This window comes from Zootoca vivipara, chromosome 3 (assembly GCF_963506605.1).
Source record: "Zootoca vivipara chromosome 3, rZooViv1.1, whole genome shotgun sequence".
Classification (NCBI taxonomy): domain Eukaryota; kingdom Metazoa; phylum Chordata; class Lepidosauria; order Squamata; family Lacertidae; genus Zootoca; species Zootoca vivipara.
This window is the reverse complement of record NC_083278.1, coordinates 52,270,043-52,294,421: the sequence shown is the minus strand read 5'-3', so window position 1 is coordinate 52,294,421 and position 24,379 is coordinate 52,270,043. Positions and strand designations below refer to the sequence as shown.

At 40.5% G+C, this 24,379-nt stretch overlaps 1 protein-coding gene across 2 annotated transcripts in view; it reads left to right on the top strand.

Moving 5' to 3' along the window:
* The window catches only part of CEP85L (centrosomal protein 85 like), a 100,288-nt gene that overhangs the window by 14,109 nt on the left and 61,800 nt on the right, over window positions 1-24,379 (top strand). For both annotated transcript variants that reach the window (XM_035109172.2, XM_035109173.2), the window contains exon 2: window positions 3,578-3,739. In XM_035109172.2, the coding sequence (XP_034965063.1) occupies window positions 3,578-3,739 (162 nt within the window). The remainder of the gene's footprint in view (window positions 1-3,577; window positions 3,740-24,379) is intronic.

Below are 24,379 nucleotides of genomic sequence, written 5' to 3'. Positions count from 1 at the left end.
TTAGTTTGCCTACCCATGGTTAATAGGCTGTCTTGTCTCACTTGTCTCATTCTAATTACAGTTGAAGCCCTCTAGGGCTGTAACATACTATGCAGCAGCCATGTGCCACTACGGAAATGATGACGACTGCTTGAGTCAAAAGTTCAAAGAGAAACTTTTACTTACCTTCCTCTTCCTTCCATTCTTGTGTGCGTCTGTGTATACAGTATACCTACACAGCTCTGCCTGGTTCTCAGAATACCCCTGTGTTCTTTCTCTTCTTGCTTACATTGAATATCATTAATTGAGTGAAGTCCCATTTTATGTATTTTTATGTTTTGGAAATTGTTGTGGCCTACTGCTGATCCATTGAAGATAAGTAATTGTCCCGTAAAAAAGTATAAGTCAGCTATTTCACCAGCTGTTAGAGACTCTTACTATGAATTTAGAATTACAGTATAAGATGCAGTCAGTGCAGAAGGTATTTCCCAAGTAGGACAGTAAATTAATACTACCAATAGTATGTGTGTCTTTGTGTGTATACAGTGGTACCTCTACTTACGAATTTAGTGTGTTCCGAACGCACATTCATAAGTCGAAAAAATTTGTAAGTCGAATCCCATAGGAATGCATTGGGAGAAAAAATTCGTAAGTACTGTAGAAGCAACCCTATCTAAAAATTCGTAAGTAGAAAAAATCCTATCTAAACCGCATCCAAGATGGCAGACGGAGCTCCATTCGTAAGTAGAAACATTCGTAAGTCAAGTCATTCATAAGTAGAGGTACCACTGTGTATCTATATATCTATATCTATATCTATCTACTGTATCTATCTGTGGACAAATGCCAGCTCCCTCGGCCTGTAAAGCGAGATGAGCGCTGCAACCTCAGAGTTGTCTGCAACTGGACTTAACTGTCAGGGGTCCTTTACCTTTACCTTTTTTATAGCTATCATATTATAAATACTACCCTAATGGAGTTGTTATGCCAGTCCTCAAATCTGGAAGATGGAAATCCAAGGTTTATATTCTTATATCTTGTCTACCAGCTATATATTGTGATTTCCTCCCCTTACATCATTTTGATCTTCTACAGGACAACATTGAAGGATTTTATACTGCTTAACTGTAACAGTGGAGTATACATACCGGTACATTATGCACTCTTGGTAGTTCCATTGCCCTCAAGTTCTGGGTGGTGGTGTTCCGGGAGAGAGCATTCTCTTTGTCAGCCCTTAAGCTATGGAATTTCCTTCCCACTGAGGTGTGTCTTTCACCTTTAGTAAGTAGTTTTTGTCCTATGTTGAATTTACCCTGGTCTTTGATACCCAAGGTCTGTATTTCAAGACCTGACCTATTTGTTTAACTATCATTTGTTTTAAATTATTTCAGTATTTTATTTTTAAATTGTTGTTACCCATCTTGAGATTTCATGGCAAAGGGCAGATGATGATGATGATAATTAATAATTTTGTAAGTCTGCAGGATTCAGGGCATCAATAAAATTTAAAGAGGCAATCTTCTGCGTGATTCTCTTCTCCGCTCCTGCGTGTCTAAAATTTTACCAGATTTTGCTTTATGTGTAGTTGCATAAAATCCATATTTTCTGCTATAATTAAGTGTAGCTGCTGCCTCAAAGCGGTCTCCTCTGACTGTCGTGCGTAATGAATTTTGTTTTGTAAATGCTAATGTGCAGAATGTCTGTCTCAGTGAATGTTGGTTTACTTTAGAATGAAAGTTTTCCGTGCCATCATTTTACTACACTTGCTGGTAAAAAAAGTTTTGCGTCCTTATTTTGATTTAATAGTACTTAGGGAAATAATACAATTCCTTGGTAATCACAGAGTCCATTTTACATGCAACTAAAATTGTAGTTGTAATTTCCTGATCCTTTAAGAAAAATGGGAACCTGCCCATTTCAAGCCTTGGCACAGGTTGCATGATTTGCTCCAATGTCTCCTGTCATCCATATGTATTGCTCTACTATTCTCCCGCTCCTCACAAGCTAGATAGGCCTGGCAGTCTGTTCTGATTGGCAAAAATGAAGAAGGAACAGCAGGATAACGAGGGCAACCTGGCAGGACATAATGGACATGCTTGTGCATCATCTGCCCATGTTATACTTGGCTCAGTCCCCTGACTTTTACATACATTTGATATTTGCATTGTAAAGGCAAGCGCTTTGAAGTGGGATGGGAATTAGCAAAACTCGGATGGGATTGGTGCATACCAATTGGCAAAATTACGTTCTGTAGTTCTTTTTAAAATTTGAGCACCACAGACATGCACACATGAATACTTGAAGCAAGGTATGAGCTTCCTCTGCAATGCAAGTGGGTCAGGTTTGTCCTGCCACACTGCATGTCATTTGTAATTTACTAAAAGAGCTTATTACTGTATCTGAAGTGTGTGTTAGCAGTAGCACCAGCATAGCTGATTGGCTGTATGCAGACATAGAAGAGGGGGCAGCTTGAGTGGAAACGTCTATCCTTCCATAGACTGGAATCCACAAACTGAGTTGAAAGGGTAAAGATGTAATAAGTAGCGACAGCAGTATAGAGGATAGGAATCAAGGAACCTGAATAGATGTGGTTGGCACGAAGTACAAGTGCCTTATTAAGTGAATTTAAAGTGTGGTTTCTGCTGCTTTGCTCTGTTTAGTTATGATGTAGTAAATCACAATGAGTGTCTATCAGTGTGAGTGTGCATGCAGGTGTTCATCTGGCATTATTCAAGGTTCCCCTTTAGCTGATTGTTAAATTGTGATTTTATTTAATTAATTGACTTTTTGGAATTGGGTGCATCTTGCACTTAGTGAAGGTTGGCCTCACTGTGTCACAACTAATATGATGAATTTATTCATGGCTTTTAAGGCTTTTCATTCAGGATCTGACCTGAATAGATGGCTTGTGACATGCTGTAAGGTCATGAAATTCATTGATGACTTGAGCTGAACTATATTTACTGTATTTCTGTTCTATCAGATAGCATGCAGTTGTTTAGTGTCTTTGGTTGAAGTGGTTGCTAAAAGTTGCCCTCTAGCCAAGGGTCTTTTGTGTCAGACAAATGGAACTTTGTCTGCTGGAAGGAAGCTGTTGAAAACCCTTTTGAGGACATTGTGGTTTGGTGTCGAGCTCTTATATAATATTAATTACACTTCTCTTAAGGGTAATTTTAAGTAAAATTAAAACTAGGGAAAACCAGCTTTTTAGAATCCTGAGCGACATTTTCTGTGTATCAGAATGTATGATGACTCCCAGCTTACCTCTCAAAAACCTTCCTTGCAAAGAAATGTGTAGCAAAAAATAAACTGTATTTTGCAATATCTTCTGAGCCTTGAGCAAAGCTAGGTTGAGAATAAACAACAACTATACACTGTAGTAACTGAATGATACCATATCTTAACAAGAGACTGTCATTTGTTTGAATGCACTCATGTGCAACTTCTGTGATAAACTACATCATTAGATTACTGTAGAAAAAAATGCTACAGGTTTTGGTGTTTCCTAATTTTACATATGTAGATGTTATCTTTAAAATCCAGTTTGTTGTTGAACTGTGGTGATGACTTTGAATAAATATACTTTTTTTCTTGGCAGGCACAGAGTATTCTCCGTCGGGATGGTTACCTGGTCCTGATCCACTGTGGCAAGCCACAACTGGTTCATCGAGCGGTCGGAGTACCCACCTGAGAAGACACAGCATAGCTTCTGACAGTGGGGACACTGGTATCGGAACCTCCTGTTCTGATAGTGTGGAAGGTGAGTAGAGATGCTTAATATAAGGCATTGATGCTTTCATGGAATGCAGAGGCAAGAGGTGGTCTTGAAACATTGAGACGGAGTTTATATAAAATACAGAGAAGCACGTAACTTGTTCAGAGAACAAGTTAACTGTCTTTTTCTGTTGATGTGAGAGATGCATGTTTATTCAGAAGTAATTCCCACCATATTCAGTGGGACTTATTCACAAGTAAGTGCTCATACAATTGCAGCCTTTTTTCTTATTTGGTCAAAGGTAACTTACCGTATGTTAAATATGTAAGACCTCCTGAGCATATCCTTCATGAGATGCTGATGTTCAAGAGTGTTTGTTTTCCCCTTCCACCATACCTAAATGAGTAAAAATCAATAAAAATGTTAATTTGGAAGAACACATAGCAACAGAAAAACTTACATTTGCATAGGGGAGTAGTGCCTGTGTCCAGCTCTGCCTGGTTCCCCAGTTATGGCTCTTCCTAGATCTGGCTTTCAATTTGTTTACTTCTTCTGTGGACTGATGGTGGAGCAATCCCTCCTTTGCCAGCCTGCTCATGTGCCTACATCAAATTCTTGGTTGCCCTTGGTCATCAGGCGGGTTGCTAAATACAAGGCTGGGCTACATGGCTCTAGCTGATAAAATTGTTGTACCTACTTTTATTTGTTAGCACTCCCTTTGTTCTGCTTTTACTTGCCCTGTATTTATTGGAAATAAAAGACATGTTATTGGATCTGCTGATGTCACTTATCTACATTGTTTTCACACTGTTGTTCTAAATCATCTTGCTGTTTTCCTGTCTGAAATTCATGCACGAGGCTGTTTTTCAAGGGAAGAGGAAAATTTTACAAAGCAAAACAGGAACCTCACTCTGAACTCATTGGATTGCATTTTTGTCAGTACTGGCTAGACTTTAGGCAAGACTCTTTTAAAAAGAAAATATTAGGATGCAGCATAATTCATGATGAAATCTAGATAGGCTGCCAAGAAGAACTTTATTTTCAAGCTGGTCCTTAGCCTATTCTCAGTTGCAATGCTGAGAAGGCAGGTCTTACATAACTGATGGTAGAAAAATGCTGTTGAGCAACCTGGCAACTTTGATCATTGCAAAGATGCAAGGAAAGGAAATTGCATTTTCCAAGCTTAATAAATATAATGAAGTTCCTGTCAGCTTCAGCACTGAGCTAGTCTGATTTTTATTGTCCTTTCCTATTCTTAATTATCAATGTTTAAAACGAAGCCTTTGCTTTGCAATATGTCTTCGCATAGATATGCTTTAATGTTATTCCCTCTAGCAAACTGGTATGTAGACTTGATAAATGATTACATACAGGGTACATGCCCAGATTATTTGATGAATAGATTGGCAGAAACTAGCAAAATCAGAGTTGTGAACTATTCTAGACCACCAAGGTGTCTGTGTCACAGAAAAAATGCTTTTCTTTATGTCTTTCTTTTTATGACAAGCCCAAAGACTGTTGCCAATTACTGTAGAATTTGAGATATTGTATAATCACATATTTATCTATCTGACTCCACAGTCCAGTGCATCATTATTTGAAATCAAGTACCACTATTTTCCATCAGAGTTATTTCCATGTAAGTGTCATTGGATTGCCATCTACCGTATGACTCTGATGATACTCTTCTTACTTGACCTATAAAGCTCTTTGTAGTTTGATGCCTTTCCTACATTTCTTAAGATTTTCAGCATTGTTGGAGAGAATTTCCTCTCCTTTCTTATTAGGATGAAAGTACAGATTTTGCTGTAAGTGAAGTTACATGTGCAGTAACTAAGAGTATTGCCTCTTGTTGCTTAGTAAGTATCCAAAAAGTTTTTGCCTATTCAAAATTCCACGAATGCTTATGGGAGTGTTTGCTGCCTTGTCAATTCAAAAGAATTTATTACAACTGAAAAATCCAACTCACTAGGGTGGGAGAGGATAGACGAAACAAAAACAAGTAACAATTATAACAGCTGAGAGAGATTCTTTCCCCAAATCTCTGGCCAGGAATACAACTAAATGTTTAGCCTGAAAGCATATACTATAAAATTGCAATTGTCCAACATTGTAGTCATAAAACAAAATCATAGTTCTTCTCCCCCCCCCACCCATTGGCAGTCTCCCAATACAAGAACTACAGCATCTTCACCACAATTGGACTCATATGTGCACTTAGTGACTTTTCTGTTTTTAGTTTTTGTTTTCAGTCTGTAGAAATAAACTGTACTTGTTTCAAGCATCTTTGAATGTCTCATGGTAAATAATGAATGCAAGTAGATCAATAATATAAAGAAATACTCCCTAGGCAACCATAAAAAAGGTATATTGTTTCCTCATATCCAAAAGGAACATTATTGGCCAGGTGGGCTGATTCCAAATTCAGTTTAGATCAATTATGTCTAAGTTTGTTCCACTTGACCTTCCTCCGTTGATACTTAACAGAAGTGTTGCTCTTCCTAAATGAGATTCTAGCAGTTCCTGTTATCAATAAAGTAACAGTGGCGTGGGCGTAGGCAGGGGGGCAGTTGCCCCCCCTTGAAGCAAAGGGCTGAGGGGCGCAGCGTGGCGGCAGCGGGCTTACGCTTCCCGTGCGCCTCCAGAGCTTCGCACGGGGAGCGAGAGCCTGGGGACGCCTCCTCGGAACTGCTGGGAGGTGTGGAGGAGGCAGCCGCAGGCTCGCGCTCCCCGCGCGCCTCTGGAGCTGCGCCCGGGGAGCGCGAGCCTGGGGCCGCTTCCTCTGAACATCTGAAAGGCGCAGGCCACATAGTCCCGTCCACATTTCCACTGTGACCCCTCCCCTCCCGTGCCTTGGCCCTTCCCCTTGCCCCCCCCTAATTTTGATCCTGGGTACACCCCTGAATAGTGGCACATATGGTGGGGCAGAGCTGTCCTCCTGTTGCTGCTGCCTATCCAGGCTGGGGCAGGGTGACCATGCAGCCCCTACTTTGCCTTGCTTCAACAACAGAAACACCACTCTTGGGACGGTGGCTACACCCCACCCCACACCCCACTGCTGCTGTAAAAGGAGCACAATACACTCGCCTTTCCTAACTTGAGATGTTTTGGACTACAACTCCCATTATCCCTGATCATTGGCCATGCTGGCTCAGGCTGTTGGGAGTTGTAGTTAGCAGTGTCTGGTTGGCCTCAGGTTGGGGAATGCTATACTATAGTTCTACTCACCTATGAGGAAGCTTGCTAGTCACTCAAAACTGAGAGATGGCCCTTGAAGGAGGAAACTGTTGTTTGGCTGTGGTTGCAAGTGGTTCACATGCAGTCACAGTCCCTTCCTGCTTCCATCTCAAAGCTTACTTGTAACTCATATTTAAAGGTCAGCAGCAGATAAGCTGTGGAAATAACAGTTCTGCTGTGTGAACATGTTTGTGTTGGGTTTTTTTTTTAAAAAAAGTTTCAGATAAAATGCTTTACATGTACAAATTAATTTGTGAAGCAGCCCTAATTGTGAGTGATCTAATTCTCTGCTAATATTAAGCCAGGAACCAGCACTCAGAATTGTGTGTGTGAATGACTCTCAAATAACAGATACCAATAAATATAACAGTTTTATGGGACCTAACAGAAGATAGGAATTTTAATGTGAGTGCTGCCGTTCATTTATACGTGGTAGGAAATGTATTATATCCTTCTGAATGGTGTTTTACTGAGTCAAATGTTAAACTATATTTGCAACAAACAAAAATAATGCTGTGATTTACAGAGCAAACTGGGAAAATGTTGCTACTATGCTTTTTTCATGCATGTCAGTTGCATAAATATGTGCTCTGCAGTCAGCCAGACACACAGATTTACTCTGCCAACATGGAAGGAAAAAAAATACTATGTGACAGTAAACTGCTTTTAAATGAAGTGAATGAAAACTGCAAAAAAGGAATGGATGCTGAAGAGCTGTCTCTTTTGCTTTCATCTATGTCTGATTTCAGAGGAAATAAATATTCTCTTTTAATGAAAAAAATGGTATTTTTTAACTCGTGTACTAATTTGTCTCTTTCCAAACACCTGAGAGAAATCTTTGTGCAACTAGAAATGTATCTTTGGGTGAGATAGCTTAGGAAGAAGAGTCAGGCAGAAGGACATTGCCATTTATTTTAAGTGAGGTAATGGGCTCCTGTTAGTTGTATTGTTGGTGGACCAATATGTTGTCAGGTGTGGTTCTGCATTTCCATAACCCAGCAAATCAAGTCCCCCCCCCCCTGTTTCTGAAATGCATTGACGATGTTCAGGAGGAAGAGAACAAAAGGAATGAGCTGTCTTGCTCACATCCCCCTGTGTCTCTTTCCTTTCCACTCCCACAGGACAGTTCAGGCAGCATGGGGGTATATTGCCAGATATACCAAGAATGGCTCAAGTGTGAAGAGCAGCTAAGTGAGAGGAGAATTCTTCCTCTTCACTGCTGCCCTTCTCACCCCTCCTCTTTCTCTGCACCATCCTGTTCTTCCTCTTGCTTGGCAGTTTCAGAATATGCAAGGAAGGAATGAAGTAGCTCCTTTCATAAAAGCAGACTTGTCCCAAGACGCCACCAGTTCCAGTGTCTATTGTGTTTTCTTTCATTTATGCAAGAAGAATGCCCTATTAGAAAGTATCATTTCATAGCAAACAGTTCTGAAAGGAAGGAATCAGTAAAATAAAATGCCAGTCATAAATTATGAGTCTTTATTTATGATGTTTGCTGTATCATTATAGCTCTTGCTAGTTCATTATGATACTGGTGCCCCTGGACTTTAATTTCCCACAATTCCTTTGTAAGCATTCCTGTATGTAGTGGCATAAGGAACATTTTACCTTTGTTTATATATATCCATATGGCCTTGCACAGAGGACTGTGTCAAAATCTGGAAGTAGAATGTGGAAATCATGACCTGGAGACAAGGGAGAATTGTCTCTGCCCAACCTACACTCATTCACAAATGCTTGGTTGCTCTTGGCAGTGTATGTAGTATCTTTAATGTGCAATCTACCTGACCCTCACAAGAATTGGATGAATAGGATCATGAGGATTATTATTAATTGAATTTATTTGCCGCCCTAAACCCAGAGGTCTCAGGGCAGTTCACAGATTACCACATTATGATTACTGGTCCATGTTGGCTTGAGTTTAGTCCACGAGCCCTTTGTAAACAATGACCTCAAACCCCTCTGTATACCTAACATGACCCCTTTCTCTGTGGGGCATGATTTATTAAATATTCATGAATGAAAATGCAAGGCTATAAAATGTTCTGCATTAGAGGGTGTTTATAAATGATTGATAAGCCCATTTGCTGCTGCAGTTTCAAGTATTAAACACCAGTGTACACAGCCTTGATATTTCTTGTATGCTTACATCTCTTGAACTAGCATAGAGTCTGCGAGGGGGCATAGGACCCATTGAATAAAAGGCGGTAAGCTTTCAGCTGAATCCTCTGTCTCCTCACAGGTTCTGTGGCAGCCCAAGTTGAGAAATGAGTCACTATTGTATGGGAGCTATTGTTGTTGCCTCCCAGCCCCTTGTGCCATTGCAGTGATGCCTTTCAGGATACAGTGGGCAGAGTGCAGTGCTGTTTTCCCTTCTTCCTTCCCCATGATCTCTTGTCTGCTTCCAACAACCTCTGATGTTCAGTTTTGATGTTTGCACAGCTCAGAAGGCAGCCTTTGGTGATGAGTGCGTGGATAGACTACTGCTCCTAACTTGGCACAATATGTATGGGAAGCATGCTTATGCTATGTGTTTTGTGTTTCCTCACTGTGCTTGCATAGCAAGGGCTTGGCACATCTAGTACTGTAGTTCTGTTCTTGTGCATACTACAGTTTGCTCACTTGTTCTTGCTTACATTTTTAAAAATGCCGGGGTACACTATATGATCTGCACTTGATGGCCAGATGTGGAAAAGATTTCATTTAAGTTTGTTGCTTGATATTTGTTTTCTTATTTGATTTTTGAAATGTACTAATTCCTGCTCCTACAGGGGGCATCCAGTAGTCTGGTTCCCCATCCAAAATTCTGATCACACCTGCTTAGGTTCAACAGTGTACTTCAGCCTCAAGTACTCCCAGACCATGAATTGGGTCTTGCTTGAGCTTCGTTTTCCTATGGAAATGGTAAAACAATGTAAGCAGTGTTTAAACTGCCAGGAAAGGAAGTGAAGCTTAAGTCGCTCCCTTCCCTTGTGAAAGCAAAAGTTGCAGAGAGGCGTGCCAACAGTTACTGTGCTAATGGAAAAAAGTTTGTTTCTATCAAGTATCTTGTCAGTATTTCATGTGCTTAAAAATTACAAGAAACTTTGGTTTTTATATAATGGTACGGATACTCTTAAAATACAAGTAATGTCCTTTGCTAGCAGATTGGGTCTTCACATTTTGCCATTAGGTGTAAATAGCATGATAAAAGATCATTTATCTGAGTTGGGAATATTTTCAGCAAATATTTTGCAAGGATGTTGTGTTGCCTGTGGAAATCTGAGGTCCTGAACGAAGAGGAATCCTGCAAAGGAAGCAACATATGTCTTAAGATGCAGAAATATTTTCTTTGGGGTTTACAGGATGATTTGAGGTAGCTGGTAGGAAGTTTCCCTAATAAAAGTTTATCTGATCTGTTCAAAGGGTATATTGATCTACTAGTGGTTACATAATATGTTAGTTATCTAGTGGCATTAAGTGCCCAAACTGTAATTGGCCGGTATAGTTTGAATGATAGTAGCAAGGTAAGATGGTAAGAAGGCAGCTGAATGATGTGAGAGTAGGAAAGCAGAGTGTCATGATGTAGGGTGGAATTCCATGGAGAAAAGCAAAAAGCTTGTAGCCAGATTTCTTCCTTCCAGCTAATGCACTTGGTTCAGGAGACGATTCTCCTGGCAGCATATTGTATTGATTTTTAGGTTGGAGACCGCAAGTCTCTAGGATTCTGTAACAGAAGACTGCAATTAGTTGGAAAACGAGCTGGCTGTAAATCAAAAATGTCTTTGTAGACCAACCTGCTCATTTTGGATTGGATTGAATTTATAGATGCCTCCCATTTCTTGCATTGCTTTTAAGTGTTGCTAAGCAACGGAGTATTAAAGAGAATTATACAAATGTATGTCTCCGTATCATATTTAAGGCTACCAAGGCATTTTTTAAGCCATAGAAGAGAAATAGAAAATAATTGGACTTGCTATAAGCCTAATCAAATATTGATAGTTTAGTGGGAGATGTTGAAAACATAGAGATTGATCAGGTTGGGTTGGACATTTGTGCCTCTTGGGAAATCTTCTATATGGAGAAGAACATAGATTTGTTCTTCTCCATATACTTGGTGTGAGGCATGGACAATAAGGGCCTCAAATTTGGGGCATGACTCAGCCGAAGTTAAGTACTTTAAGGTCCCACTGAGTTAAGTAAAAACTGAGTTGTGGCACCTTAAAGACTAACAAATTCCTTATACCACAATAAAGTTCAGTGCAGGATATTTAGCATGTGCCTAAGGTCCCCATGAAAATTGGGTTTACACTTTTGTCATTGAAAGCATCCCAAAAAACCCTCTTGTCAAACTTGCCCTTCTGATAAATGCTCTCTTTGAGTGGAAGTAGGTGAGAACAAATAAAGGGACGTGGGTGGTGCTGTGTTATAAACCACAGAGCCTAGGGTTTGCCGATCGGAAGGTCGGCAGTTGGAATCCCCGTGACAGGGTGAGCTCCAGTTGCTTGGTCCCTGCTCCTGCCCACCTAGCAGTTTGAAAGCACGTCAAGAGTGTAAGTAGATAAATAGGTACCACTCTGGTGGGAAGGCAAACGGCGTTTCCGTGCACTGCTCTGGTTCGCCAGAAGTGGCTTAGTCATGCTGGCCACATGACCCGGAAGCTGTCTACGGACAAACGCTGGCTTCCTCGGCCTATAGAGAGAGATGAGCATGCAACCCCAGAGTTGTCTGCGACTGGACCTCATGGTCAGGGGTACCTTTACCTAGGTGAGCACAAAAGTCTCAGCCACTCATTTGGCTTGATGTCTCATCAAGCAGAGCTCTTCAGCCGTCAGTATATTCCCCCCCCCGCCAATACCCCCCGCCAATACTCAGTGCATGTGGGTTGTGATGTCTATGATCCTTTGGTTTGCCACTAATAAATTTTGCAGCCAGCAATGTCTGGGAGAGTTATAATAGATAACATATGTATTCAGAAGGCCCACTAAAATAGTTGCTATGGTTGAGCAAGCCTAGTTGAGCAGGAACATTTAATACCCATGCCCAGTAATCCAGTAATAGCTGGAATGCTTGGATGTGAAGCTGTAGAATCCCACTTTACTTTAAACTCAGGGTTTGCCACATATTACCTGAATATTAAACAGGCAGTCCTATTAAATGTCCTAATTTTGTTTCCCAAGTCTAGATCATGTAGGACTTCCTACACTTTGTTTAGTGTTTACAAAGCCATGTCACTGGTGTTGACTAAATATTTATTTGTCACTACAGTTGTCTCTACAACAGACTAGTTAGGTGGCGTCTTGCTGGAAGAGTAGTTGATGTAATTGAAGGTTTACGGTTACAACAACTCCATGTACCCTAATGCAGCAAGATTAATTTCACAGTTTTCTGAAGTTGGAACGCCCCTCCAGTGAAAAAGCCTCTAATCCTTAGGATAATCCATTGGCTTTCTGCACTTAACAGCTAATGAACTTGCGGTTTTTGTGATCTTAACTTGACATTAAATTCATTAGGAGATCAGGGTTATATTGGTTCATTACAGTTTCTTTGGAGGAAAAAATATTTCCAGTCTTAAAACCAGTGCCCAGTTTTTAGAGTACACACGTCAGAGCAAATAGGAATGCTTTTAACACACCTTGTCAATGAGTACTCAGATATTAGGGATTTATATTATTAAAAAATTTCAACAAGAAGTGGAAACTTCTGTTGACAGATCAGAACAGAGGGCAAGTGCTTAGGAAATGTGAATTTTATTATGTATTTTGACCAATTTTGATTATACCCAAGAATAGTAAATTCACTTGAGGGTGGTTCCTGCAATATTTCATACATTGAACCAAAGTGTCAAAGTGACTGCCTTTATTGCAAGGGTCAGATGAGGGAAGGAGAACTGATCTCTTCTTACTAAGCAAAGGTTAAGTTCTTCAACAGGAGACTAACAATTTTTTGCTTTGGTTTCCATGTTCCTTGGGCTCTGGCTATTAAATAAAGATTAGCATCCCACTGAAAGCAATTTGGAACATAGATTAGAGAAGGTCAGCAGAAACACACTTTTACAAGAGCACAGAAATAACTGTCAATTTAAAAATCTGTATAACCATTACATGGTAGCTGGCTGCGTGTTTGTGTGGTCTGCAGATACATTTACTACTCTCTGCAGGCTGGGGGAAAGCTCTCATGAATGAAATACAGAGCAGCATGTTAAACCCATTTGTTTTATGTATAAAGGTTTGTTTCTGTCAGTGTTCTGTCGTTGCCTCTGGATATTAAATGCACACTTTTGTGTGTACCAGTGAATAGTTCAGGGTAATAGTTGATAACTTTAATATATATATGGCAGATATCATGTTTTCTCTTCTCTGTACTTTATGTATGGAGCTGTATTACGGGAACGGAAAAAGACACAGAAATGTGATTATTTGATTGGAGGCCTACAGGGAAATATTTTTTTAAAAAACAATACTTTAAATTCATTGCTTCTTTCCATTCTGCATGTCTTCTCATTAACAGCCTCTTCTGACTTTATGCTCTTTATGCTTCTTTATGTTGTTGTTGTTGTTGTTTAGTCGTGTCCGACTCTTCGTGACCCCATGGACCAGAGCACGCCAGGCACTCCTGTCTTACAGTGCCTCCTGCAGTTTGGTCAAACTCATGTTCGTAGCTTCGAGAACACTGTCCAACCATCTCGTCCTCTGTCGTCCCCTTCTCCTTGTGCCCTCAATCTTTCCCAACATCAGGGTCTTTTCCATGGAGTCTTCTCTTCTCATGAGGTGGCCAAAGTATTGGAGCCTCAGCTTTACGATCTGTCCTTCCAGTGAGCACCCAGGGCTGATTTCCTTAAGAATGGATAGGTTTGATCTTCTAGCAGTCCATGGGACTCTCAAGAGTCTCCTCCAGCACCATAATTCAAAAGCATCAATTCTTTGGCGATCAGCCTTCTTTATGGTCCAGCTCTCACTTCCATACATCACTACTGGGAAAACCATAGCTTTAACTATACGGACCTTTGTAGGCAAGGTGATGTCTCTGCTTTTTAAGATGCTGTCTAGGTTTGTCATTGCTTTTCTCCCAAGAAGCAGGCGTCTTTTAATTTCGTGACTGCTGTCACAATCTGCAGTGATCAAGGAGCCCAAGAAAGTAAAATCTCTCACTGCCTCCATTTCATCCCCCTTCATGGATCAATGCCTTGTTGTGGCGAAGGGGCTTGAATAACTCAGAGAAGCTATGAGCTATGCCATGCAGGGCCACCCAAGATGGACAGGTCATAGTGGAGAGTTTTGACTAAACGTGATCCACCTGGAGAAGGAACTGGCAAGACACTCCAGTATCCCTGCCAAGAAAACTCCATGGACAAAGACAACAGGCTTTTTAATGATTTCCTCATAATTGTGTTTTTAACTCAATGGAATTCAAAAGTGACTGCAATCTAGTAACGAAATATTTTGCTGCTTTTGTTTCATATCAAGGCCTTTGGGTTGTTTGGCATATGTGCCTCTAGTGATATATCAGAATTTTAGCAGTGGCAAGAACCATTAATTAAGTATTCTGTATATTCCTGTTCAGTCGCTGTTGCCTTGTGTTCCATCTCTCGCCTCGGCTGCTCAAAGCCTCCCCCCCCCCAGCCTACTCTGCAGGAAGGGGAAGTGGCATCCCTGCTCCTCCTTCTAAAGTAGCTGAAGTTGGTGCAGAAAGGGGAGGTCTCCCCACTCCTCCAGCCCAAGTTTTCACTATTTAACCTTTCCTCCCACCTATCTCTCCTCCTGTGCCAGAGTTTACCCATTCAAACCTGATCCCTACGACACTGCGAGACTCATGGCAGCTGGATATTTCATTTGAAGGCATTTCAATAAGATAAGGTGTCGGTTTTGACATGTTCATAGTACAGTACTTGATGTGTGGAGCACTTTATAATCGCCACCCTTACAACTGCAGAGGGTCATTATCCACTAGTCATCACTGGGTTAAAATTCTTACACTGTCCCAAGTCCAGACACTAGGCTATATAAAGCAGTGGAATTCTTGATGCCAGCTAATGTTCTCCTAATAAAATTTGAGTTGAAATTGGATTTACATAGTTTTATAACAAGATTGGCAAAACCAGCTATGACTTGTTTTCTTGTCCTCTGCAGCAAAGCTTATAGATGGTCAGCACTTTCAGTGCTTATGCACTTCGTATGTTTATTATGTTAATTGCTTTAAAAGAAAGAAAGAAAGGTTTTGGCATTTTAAGGAGATGCTTGATGCTCTGTGAATGTTTCATCAGTGTGTGGAGGCAAGTTATTACTAGTTCCAGCAATTCATTAGTGTAAGTGGGAGCAGAATGTTACCTTATTTTCAGAAATTCTACCTCAGTACCAGCCCAGTGTCAGTGCAGGACAGATGTTAGTCATGCTACATTTAGGTGAAAGGCTTGCAAATTTCAGGCTTGCCGAGTCTGCTTTGTTTTTAGTAGAATCCTGAAGTCTACCACTCAGAATCAGAATCAGTTGCACAGTAGTGGGTTAGGGGGACAGATATGTCCTCAGAATTAAGAAACAGTTTGTCTCTGAGAAGGAAACTAATTCTATGCTCACCTGAGGAATTAGTTTTCGGTACTGGAACTGAACTCACATTCCAGTCATACAAACATTTGGCCCTAGTTTCTTGACAGCTTTCCTCGTGTCAGAAATCAAGTTTGAGGGAGGGAGGAGCCTTTCTGCTATTGCCATTCTTAAATTATTGGGAGTAATACACACTTGCTAATCTACCCATGGATGGCATTCCACCTTCTGCCTGTCCCTGTATATAGAGATGCAGTCAGCTGCCCTGAAACTAAGCAGGTCTTGGTCTATTCAGTGTATGGATGGAAGGCTGAGAACTTAGATATGCTGCCTTGAATTCCATTACTGTATTAGAAGAAAGATGTAATGTGCTCTCTCTCTCTCTCTCTCTCTCTCTCTCTCTCTCTCTCTCTCTCTCTCTCTCACACACACACACACACACACACACAGAGAGAGAGAGAGAGAGAGAGAGAGAGAGAGAGAGAGCTAGCTTTGTGGTACTTCATGGAGACAATAATTAATGTATTTCACCTGAAACACATTGGCATCGGAAGTGTTACAGGCTTTCTCTGTTTATGAGCATAACAGTCTTATACCAGCTTATTTTATTTTTAATGGAAGTGTGTGCTCAAACTGAAGGAAAATGTGTGTATGTGGACACATGTATTGCTAACAGCATAAACACCAGAATAGTTCTTTTAAACTTTCCATATTTACCTATAGAATAGTTATTTCTCTTAAGTATATACCGTATATATATTCACATTTCTACCAACAATTCGGTACTTTAAAATCTCAGTCCTTCTTTCTGTAAGCTTCTTAGTTTGGTTTATCAACCCACTTTCATGCTCTTTTGTTGACATAATAAAACATTGAGACTCAGTACCTACATACCTCTCTTCCTGATTGATGATATAAAATACTGTCTGTGAGGCTTCTAAAAAATCACTAGGGTGTGGGTGTATTTGTGTATCTGTGTGTGTTGATGTGAATCTGTGTGCACGTGCCAGGTTTCACATTTCACCCCAGTAGCATTGCTGTGGTCAGATGCCATTGCAAATGGGATTTGCTGTTACTATTGGTGACACATAAAAACACATAAGAAGCTGCAGTGCGCAAAATATCTCCCTGTATGTTTTCTGTCTTGTCCTTCCCCTTCCCCTAGGGGTCCAGAACACTTTAAATCATTAATGTCAGTAAATCAGCCTGAAATAGCTTGTTTTAGTGAACTTGGTACAGGAGGCCGAATAATTTTAAGTACCTTTGGATAGGTTATCTGAGGAGGTGGTTTTTGTACAGTATTTGATACTCTATCCTTCATTCTGAAGCTCCTTATGTATTTATAGCTTACCTAGTTGATTTCTGTTAAGACGCACCGAACTCAAAATTAGTTTTAGGGATGCCTTTCCTAAGGAAATACAGTGGTACATCTACTTACGAATTTAATGTGTTCCGAACGCACATTCGTAAGTCAAAAAAATTGTAAGTTGAATCCCATAGGGATGCATTGGGAGAAAAAATTCGCAAGTAGAAGCAACCCTATCTAAAAATTCGTAAGTAGAAAAAATCTAAACAGCATCCAAGATGGCGGACGGAGCTCCATTCGTAAGTAGAAACATTTGTAAGTAGAGTTATTCGTAAGTAGAGGTACCAATGTACATAATTACTCAGAAGCAAGCCCTGTTGAGTTCAGTGATACTTACCTCTGAGTAAACATGTTTAGCATTGCACTGCATAAGAACTTCACCACTTTCACTTCCCTTAAAAAATAATGGCATGAAATTTAATAACATTTGAACATAGTATTCTCTTGTTTATAATATAGAAGAATAGAAGAATATAGATGCAAAGAAAACAATAATAAAAACTTTCCACAGCCTCAAAGTTAAATAAAGATATAAAAACAGAGACCAGATTTCATGAGTTATCTAAGCGTAGGCTAGAACCCTGGTGTGCTAGTTTGAATATGCAAGAGAGTTTTTTTAGTTTCTGTTTAAGATGTGGGGAACATTCAAACATTTAAACCAGGCACCCCCAAACTCGGCCCTCCAGATATTTTGGGACTACATATCCCACCATCCCTGACCACTGGTCCTGTTAGCTAGGGATGATGGGAGTTGTAGTCCCAAAACATCTGGAGGGCCAAGTTTGGGGATGCCTGATTTAAACCCATACCTGCAGTCTAAAGTGGTCATCCAGCACCAGATCTATCACGCGAGGCTGGCGAATGGTGTTCAGCATATATCAGAGATGTAGGATACGTGGTGTTTGAGGCTATTGGTGAACTTGACAGTAGAGGGTAGGAAAAACACACAGAGGATTTTAATAATAATAATAATAATAATAATAAATAATAATAAATAATAAATAATGTATTAATTTGTAACAAGCTTTGAAAAATCTGATTGCTGTAAATACAGTAAATTTAAAAACAAGTAAGTCCAGACTTGCAGTCGGATAGACACAATACAAAAGAGAAAAATAATGGTGAAGGAAGAGAAAACCAAACCAATTCTTAAAGTAACATACTAGATCTTATCTAGCTGGAATGGCCATAGCAGATACAGTTATGAGACAGGAGGAGGCAAAATAGCAGTTAGTCCCAGCTGATCTGATGGAGTGTGATTTACTGTGTCCTTTTCCTCTGATGCAGCCATATTGAAAATTGTCCTGGCTTATATCTATGTCTCATTCCTGACTCAGAGGAAAACATCAGGAGGGCAGGTGAACACATATAATTAACTTATGCTGAATGTGACGAAGATTAAGAGTGCTATTACAGGCCCACCCTACAAAGAACATTGAGGGGGCCCAATGCAGTGTCCTGTGTGATGGCACACAGTGTTGTTCCGCGCTAGGCCTCTGCCCCCTGGAGCTAGCACCTATGGCTGATATATATGTTTCCCCCCTAAAGCAGAGTAGTATTTGGTCAAGCACTAATGAAAGTCAAAAAAGCTTTTATTAGTAACCTTGTGTTCGTTTAGACAGGTTTTTTTTCCTGGAATTGCTCGGACACGACTAAACGACTAAACAACAACAACAAGTACACTTTCCATTAAATTTGTGAACTATAGATTTACCAAAAAAGGGTAACACTTTCCATTTAAAGTGCTTTGTATATGTACAGTTATATTTTATACATTGCTTTTAGTAAAATCTGATGCTTAACTTTTTCCAGGCTGCTGCCTCTGTTCCTAGCCTTTTTAGGAACTGATGTTTAAGCGAAACATAGGGCATTCTGGAAGGGTTTATTTGGCAGAGATAGTTGTTCCTGGCCTTCATTGTATCTTGTATAGTGTTAAGCAATGCTTGGGTGGTGAAGAACAATATTGCTGTTTCATAACAACTTTTAATAAGAATGTAAGTCTCTACATCGCTGGAGAGGAAAAATAAAAAGAACCCCTGAGAAGTTATATCATCAGCAGTATGAAAATGTATGGGTATATGAAGGATGAAACAGTCTCATTAAATTTCGTTATCTAGGGGGAAATAGACAGGCATTGTGTTGTAGAAACTTATAGAAGATTAGACTCTTGTGTAGCCTATGGAGCTTGCAGCCTTGAATTTAAGTTTTATTGCCAGTATTTTAATCAAATGAAAATGTCAGGCTATACTGCCGCCCATAATAAAGGTGTATAAATAATATTGGTATTTCAGTTTACCATCTGGCTTTATAGGCAATTACTTTTTATCCATAGCACATTCCTGTGCCCTAAAACGTATGGTTTCACATCAGGAAACATACAACAGTGAGCACAGCACACTGCCTAAGAATTTTGGAATTTCCATCTTGGCTTTGAGTTGGCTTGTTTCAAACAAGCCATAGTTGACATCAGTCACAATGATACCTGGGTGTTAACAGTTGGTTTGGATGACACAATAAGATGTAGTTAAGCAAAAAAACAAGTGAAAGTTTTCAGCTATGTCAGAAGAAAAGTGGGTGCAAGAACTTGTGGTTTATCTAGGCATTGTGTTAAATTGAAGAACAATGTGTCTGCCTTTGTTGTGCAAATAATCGTACACTGTGTTTTGGTACTAGGGGTGCTTCCACATGGGGACTTGGGTTGCTGTTATGGGTTATTCATATCTGGTTTGGATGGGTGCACACATATGCTTATACACATTCCATTTCTTCATTTGTGCATATTCATTATTTTTCATCCTTTTGCCATTCACACCAGTGGGCGGAGCTTGGTTGAATAGATCTGTGCTCTGGTGTGTTTTGTCTTAGTCACCCCTCTTTTGTACTCCACTGACCTTTTCCACTCTGAGCATGTGCACAGGCATTTCTGTACTCGTATGAACTTAGCTTTAGAAAAGAATCCCATTGAAAGTGTGCAGGACCACATATGTTACCAGCCCTTAATTGTGTTTCACCGTAGGCAAAATGGATTTTTTTTTGGGGGGGGGAGCATATCCATTTCTACCTGGCCCTTTAAAAAATAATAATACTGAAATCTTGCAGAAGTGCCATAGCTATATTGCTCTGTTTGATTTGTCACGAATGTGTTTGGGTGACAATATCCTCCCTTCAGTTTAAAGTATCCCATAACCATTAACAATCAGCCATGCATCCTCCCCCCTCCCCCAAAGCCATAACAAGCCTTTTGGTGTTGCTGTTGTTAGCCAAACCCTGCTGTATCTATTGTTATTACAATCTCTGTGATACGGTAATTATACTCGTGTATTTTGTGGACATCTTCAGAGAACAACAACTCCTAACTTGGTCATTAACATTTGGATGTGCATTCAGCATGTGGCAACTGGTGGAAATAGGCTTGCTTGTAATGTTTAGGTTGCCAGAAACAAAATGACTAGGTTGTGCTCAGGTGAAGAGAAAATAGAAGGGGTGTCAGAGACCACCCACCAAAGCGACACGTGACAAACCACACACAAAACAAATAAATGTTTCAACAACGTTCTGTATAAATAATGGGGCATTTTACTTACTGGGTTTTCTGGCATAAATAGAAATATGGATTAAATGTACAATAAGTTCGGTTAGGCATTTGGAAAATGACACTTTGTCAACATGGCAAAAAACTTGTGCATTAGCAACACTGATGCCACAATAAACTCATTTCTGGAAGCACCCAGTCTGCCTTGAATCTTTGTTTTCAAAAATTCATTGCACCAGTCATGAGATCAGGCCTGTGCAGAGTTTGTCTGAGGCCCAGGGCAGGAGTCTTGCTAGAATAAATTTATAAACTCAGACAAAAAAAACAGCCAGTCCCTGGCTCCCCCCCCCCGAACATCTTAGCCCTCTGAGGACCCCCTGCTCTGCATGGACGTGCACAAGATGCTGTATTTAGAATACTAGAATCTTATTTCCCCTCCTTGTTCTCCAAGCTCAGGTCATTTTGTATGGGTATGTGAGGCACAGTGGTACCTCGGGTTACAGACGCTTCAGGTTACAGACTCCGCTAACCCAGAAATAGTACCTTGGGTTAAGAACTTTGCTTCAGGAAGAGAACAGAAATTACATGGTGGCAGTGGGAGGCCCCATTAGCCAAAGTGGTACCTCAGCTTAAGAACAGTTTCAGGTTAAGAACGGACCTCCGGAACGAATTAAGTTCTTAACCTGAGGTACTAATGTAAATGGAAAGTTCTAGAATAAACAGCATTATACTTCAGAAGTTGTCCTAAATGCAATTTATCTGGACTAGGTAGCTGCATTTTTCCTCCAAATAAATTGGAGAGAGAAAAGCACAACACATGCAGTAATTCACATGGTGAATAGTTTTGTGGTTTGAACTGTTCCCTAATGCTAGATTGGGGGTGCGGTAGTGTAACAGCATCACAAAAGAAATGTAGTGTGAGAATAATCCCAAAGTTAAATAATGGTCCCACATAGTACAGTGGAACCTCGGTTTATGAACACCTTGGTTTACGAATTTTCGGTTTACGAACGCCCCGGACCCATCTGGAGCGGATTAATTCACTTTCCATTACTTTCAATGGGAAAGTTCGCTTCAGTTTATGAACGCTTCAGTTTATGAACAGACTTCCGGAACCAATTACACCCATGCTTCGAGTTAAGTAAGCTTCAGGTTGAGTACTCTGCGGACCCGTCTGGAACGGATTAATCCACTTTCAATTACTTTCAATGGGAAAGTTCACTTCAGGTTAAGTACACTTCAGTTTATGAACAGACTTCTGGAACCAATTGTGTTAATAAACCGAGGTATCACTGTATGGGAGTTGGATGGTGGATGTGGGGGAGAGTAGGCAAGGTTAAAAGTAGTTAAAAACTGATTTAATGTGGCCTTTTCCCACCATTGTAAGAGGTGATGCTCTCAGTATAAATCTGAATAAACATGTCACACACACAGTCGCCTCACTTACTAGTTTCCTGACACCTTATTCTGCTTTCAAATGACATTCTGTCTTGCTATGGGGCACAATTCATCCATGGCTCCTTTTGATTCGGCACCCCACATGTGATCACTACCAAAACAGTGACCATGTGTGTGGTAGTGATGTGCAATGATATCTGCTGTAGAGTGGAGAGAAGATGAAAAGGGGGCAGAAGAACTGGCATTAAATCCTGCCTGAGACATGTAGAATTGTAAATCACATTGTAGACAAACAATGCAAATCATAAAATTGGGGGATTTCAGGACCACAGTCGCAAGGGTTTGTAGAAAGTGTACAGCTAGGATTATTGCAATATTATATTTCTTGCTCTTGTAAATTTCTCCCATGTTTTGAAAGAGTCAGTTCATTGCTGCTTTTATTGCAAGGTTTACACAAGTTAAAGGGAGTCAAAAATAGAAGACAATTGGACTTACGGGTACATGTTCAGAGGCAATATGCCTCTGAAATCCCAATTGCTGGGGGACAGGCAACAGAGGAGGGCTGATTGTGAACTCGCTGGAAGCATTCATCTGATCCAGCAGAGCAGTGCTTATGCTATGCAAGTTGCCATTTCACCCAAGCAAATAAGTTAGGGTTCATCCAGACTGTCAGTGTTTCACGGGAGGGATTCAGGCACATTGGAAAACGAGGCTTGCATCCTACTGCAACAAATCCACTTTAAAAAAGAGCAACAACACCCAGACATTTAACAGTTTGGAAAGTGATGGGAAAATGTGTTGAAAAGTGTGGGACGAACAACTGAATTATGGGAAAGGGTATAAATTCCCCACAAGCAAATCAGGGTGAATGCAGGGTCAATGCTCATTGTCATATAACCAAATTGGAACGAATGTTCAGTAAAGGCTGGATATAATCTAGCCTCCGCATAAGCTTTGTGCAAGCAAATCAAGATGAGTGCTCAACAAATAGGTTGTCTACAGGGGCTACCAGGAACAGGTCCTGCCATGGTGCTGTGTTGTTTCCTAGTCTGAAGAATTGCAGCACAGTACCATGGCAGCTGCTTTGGCATCTGTCTTTTGTAGCCTTTAAAAGTTGCCATCACATTACACTGTTTTTTATTACAACTGTGGAAACACGAGAGAGCTTGTACTGTTTAAAAAGCACTGTACTGTTTAATTTGTAAAGAATTTGAATACATTGGTGTTGGTACACCAATAAAAAGTAATGGACCCAACTTAGGGCTTATCCACACTTCCTCTTGTCCCGCTGCTTTCCCCTGGGGAAAACAGCTCTCTAGCACTCAGTCACTGCAAACTGCATTTTGGGTTTTCTGCAGATTGTCGTTTGTTCCAATTTAGAGCAAAAGAGTGGGTTTTCCCAGGGAAAGGAGCAGAAAGTGTGGGCCAAGTGGAAAGCTGCTCGCATCCATTCTTTCTAGGCACAGGACAAGTGACTGTGTGGACGAGCCCTTAGTCATGCTGCTTAATTTTAGTGCATCTTCTCCAAGTAAAACTTGGTTGAATGCCACCTACCGAAAAGCAATGGCACAAGTTAAAGAGGAACCCATGGGGTCCATGGGGTCACGAAGAGTCAGACACGACTAAACGACTAAAACAACAACAACAAAAAGGAACCCACACCCAATCTCAGGGTTTGGGACAAGACTGTTTAACAATGGAAGAAAAATAAAATCTGCAAGCAAATATTCATTTCAAATAGAAAAAATAACTTGTAGACTGTTAAAGTTGGCAGACAACTCCTTGAATAAAAATGGTTTCACTGTCTTGCTGTGTGTACAGTTCAGTTAGAATGAAACCAGCCAAGTGTGCATTTACTCATTCTTTTCCCAGGGGCATTCATTTAATTATGGCTGAATAGATGGCAATAACCTGGTAACAGAACTTCTAAACAATGCACGTGGCAACCCAACTTTTATTATTTGTTTCTACAGACAGGATTTGACTGCTGGTGTCCCTATACTATAAACTGGGAGCACAAGATACTAGCTTTAATTGATTAATCACTGTGGTTAATCAACTAAAACTTTAATTAAAGATTAACATTCCATGTTTCACCCTGCTTAATTGGTAGAAATGATGATCATCAGTAAAGATTTCAGGACCTTAGACTCTGAAAGAGCCCAGTACCATGTAGGAGACACAGAAGCACAACCCTTCCTTTCCCAGAGTCTTGATTTAAGAAGAAACTTGAAAGATGACCTTTTCTTTCAGTTTGCATGCAAAGCTACCAGAATAGTTTGGCATTCAGAGTGAAACTGCTATGGTTACTCTCTTACAGGAATAGGCACAGGAAGCTGAAGGTGTCAGTGTTAAGCTGAAGTCAGTGTCAGTACATTTTCTGCAGTGCGATCCTGTGTGTATTTTGCTCAGATGTAAGTCCTATTGAATTCAGTGGGATTTACTCCCAAGTAAGTGTGCCCAGCGTTACAGCTGTAGGCATAGTATTACAGCCTTTTGAGTACCCAGGTGGTGCTGTGGGTTAAACCACTGAGCCTAGGGCTTGCTGACCAGAAGGTAGGCAGTTCGAATCCATGTGACGGGGTGAGCTCCTGTTGCTCGGTCCCAGCTCCTGCCAACCTAGCAGTTCGAAA